At 48.2% G+C, this 1548-nt stretch overlaps 1 protein-coding gene across 1 annotated transcript; it reads left to right on the top strand.

Annotated features, from left to right (window-relative positions):
* Nucleotide 1: 1 nt before the first annotated feature.
* TAAR5 (trace amine associated receptor 5) lies at nt 2–907 on the top strand (the record flags this gene model as incomplete). The annotated part of the gene is made up of 1 exon (XM_046649377.1): nt 2–907. A coding segment is annotated over one exon (906 nt), but the record flags the coding sequence as incomplete, so codon positions are not given.
* Between the last annotated feature and the right edge of the window lie 641 nt (nt 908–1548).

The following is a 1548-nucleotide window of genomic DNA, read 5'->3' as shown; positions in this document are numbered from 1 at the left end:
GATCTACCTGGCTTGTGCAGCAGGCATGCTGATTACAGTCCTAGGAAATTTGTTTGTGGTGCTTGCTGTGGCCTACTTCAAGGCACTTCACACTCCCACCAACCTCTTGTTGCTTTCTCTGGCCCTGGCTGACCTGTTGCTGGGTCTGCTGGTGCTGCCCTTCAGCATCATTCGCTCCGTGGAGAGCTGCTGGTTCTTCGGAGACTTCCTCTGCCGCCTGCATACCTATCTGGACACCCTTTTCTGCCTCACCTCCATCTTCCATCTCTGTTTCATTTCCATTGACCGCCACTGTGCCATCTGTGAGCCTCTGCTCTACCCCTCCAAGTTCACAGTCAGGGTGGCCCTCAGGTACATCCTGGCAGGGTGGGGGGTGCCAGCAGCTTACACTGCCTTATTCCTCTACACAGATGTGGTCGAGAGAAGGCTCAGCCAGTGGCTGGAAGAGATGCCTTGTGTGGGCAGTTGCCAGCTGCTGTTCAACAAGTTTTGGGGCTGGTTAAACTTCCCTATGTTCTTTTTCCCCTGCCTCATCATGATCAGCTTGTATGTGAAGATCTTCATGGTTGCTACCAGGCAAGTTCAGCAGATCAACATCTTGAGCAGAAGCCTGGCTGGGGCTCTTAAACGTGAAAGAAAAGCTGCCAAGACCCTGGGCATCGCCGTGGGCATATACCTCTTGTGCTGGCTTCCCTTCACCATTGACACGATGGTTGACAGCCTCCTTAACTTTATCACACCACCACTGGTCTTCGATGTCTTTATCTGGTTTGCTTACTTCAACTCAGCCTGCAACCCCATCATCTATGTCTTTTCCTACCGGTGGTTCAGGAAGGCACTGAAACTCTTCCTGAGTCGGGAGATCTTCACACCGCGGACACCCACTACTGATTTGTACCAAGAATGACTCTTTGAACTGGATGCAAGCAATGGGTAGGGCCTTTCAGAAAGCACAAGTGATGATGTGGCAGGGGGCTGTAGGGTGTCATGGGTCTGTGGGCATGCTTCCAGGGCAGCATGCTTTAAGTGGAGATGAAAAACAACTTCCTAATTTGGAAAAAGAAACAGCACTGCCTTCATTCAATGTTTCTATTGTAGAACGTAGGAAAAGGAGAGAGTGAAGTCATCTGAATATTTATTGGATAAGTCAAAACTCTGTAAATGTTTGGCTCCTCATTCATTACTTCCTTGAGACAACTAAGATACAGAGATGGAGGGAAAAGGGCACTGAGGTCAGGATTTCTGAGTTCTTGTCCCAGGTGTGCCACCTGGCAGGGCCAGGTCAGACTCTGGAGATATTTGGATGCCCCCTCCCCTCTTCACTGCTTCCTCACCTAGAAAATAGGGAGTTGGTGCTGTTTGTTCTCTAGGGTGTTCTTAAGCTCAAATATTGTATAAACTGACTAGGGAAACATTGTTTGAATCCTAATTTCATATCACTGTTTATAATCATGGCAACTCTTTGGAGTGTCTCCTTTTCAAAATATTCCTTTGGAATATTCCTTTGTCTCCTTGGAACTGCACTGCTAAAAAAGTTTGTAAGCCATT

Source organism: Equus quagga, unplaced genomic scaffold (genome assembly GCF_021613505.1).
Source record: "Equus quagga isolate Etosha38 unplaced genomic scaffold, UCLA_HA_Equagga_1.0 HiC_scaffold_5785_RagTag, whole genome shotgun sequence".
Classification (NCBI taxonomy): domain Eukaryota; kingdom Metazoa; phylum Chordata; class Mammalia; order Perissodactyla; family Equidae; genus Equus; species Equus quagga.
Note: the sequence above shows the minus strand (reverse complement) of the source record. Positions and strands in the feature narration are given on the sequence as shown.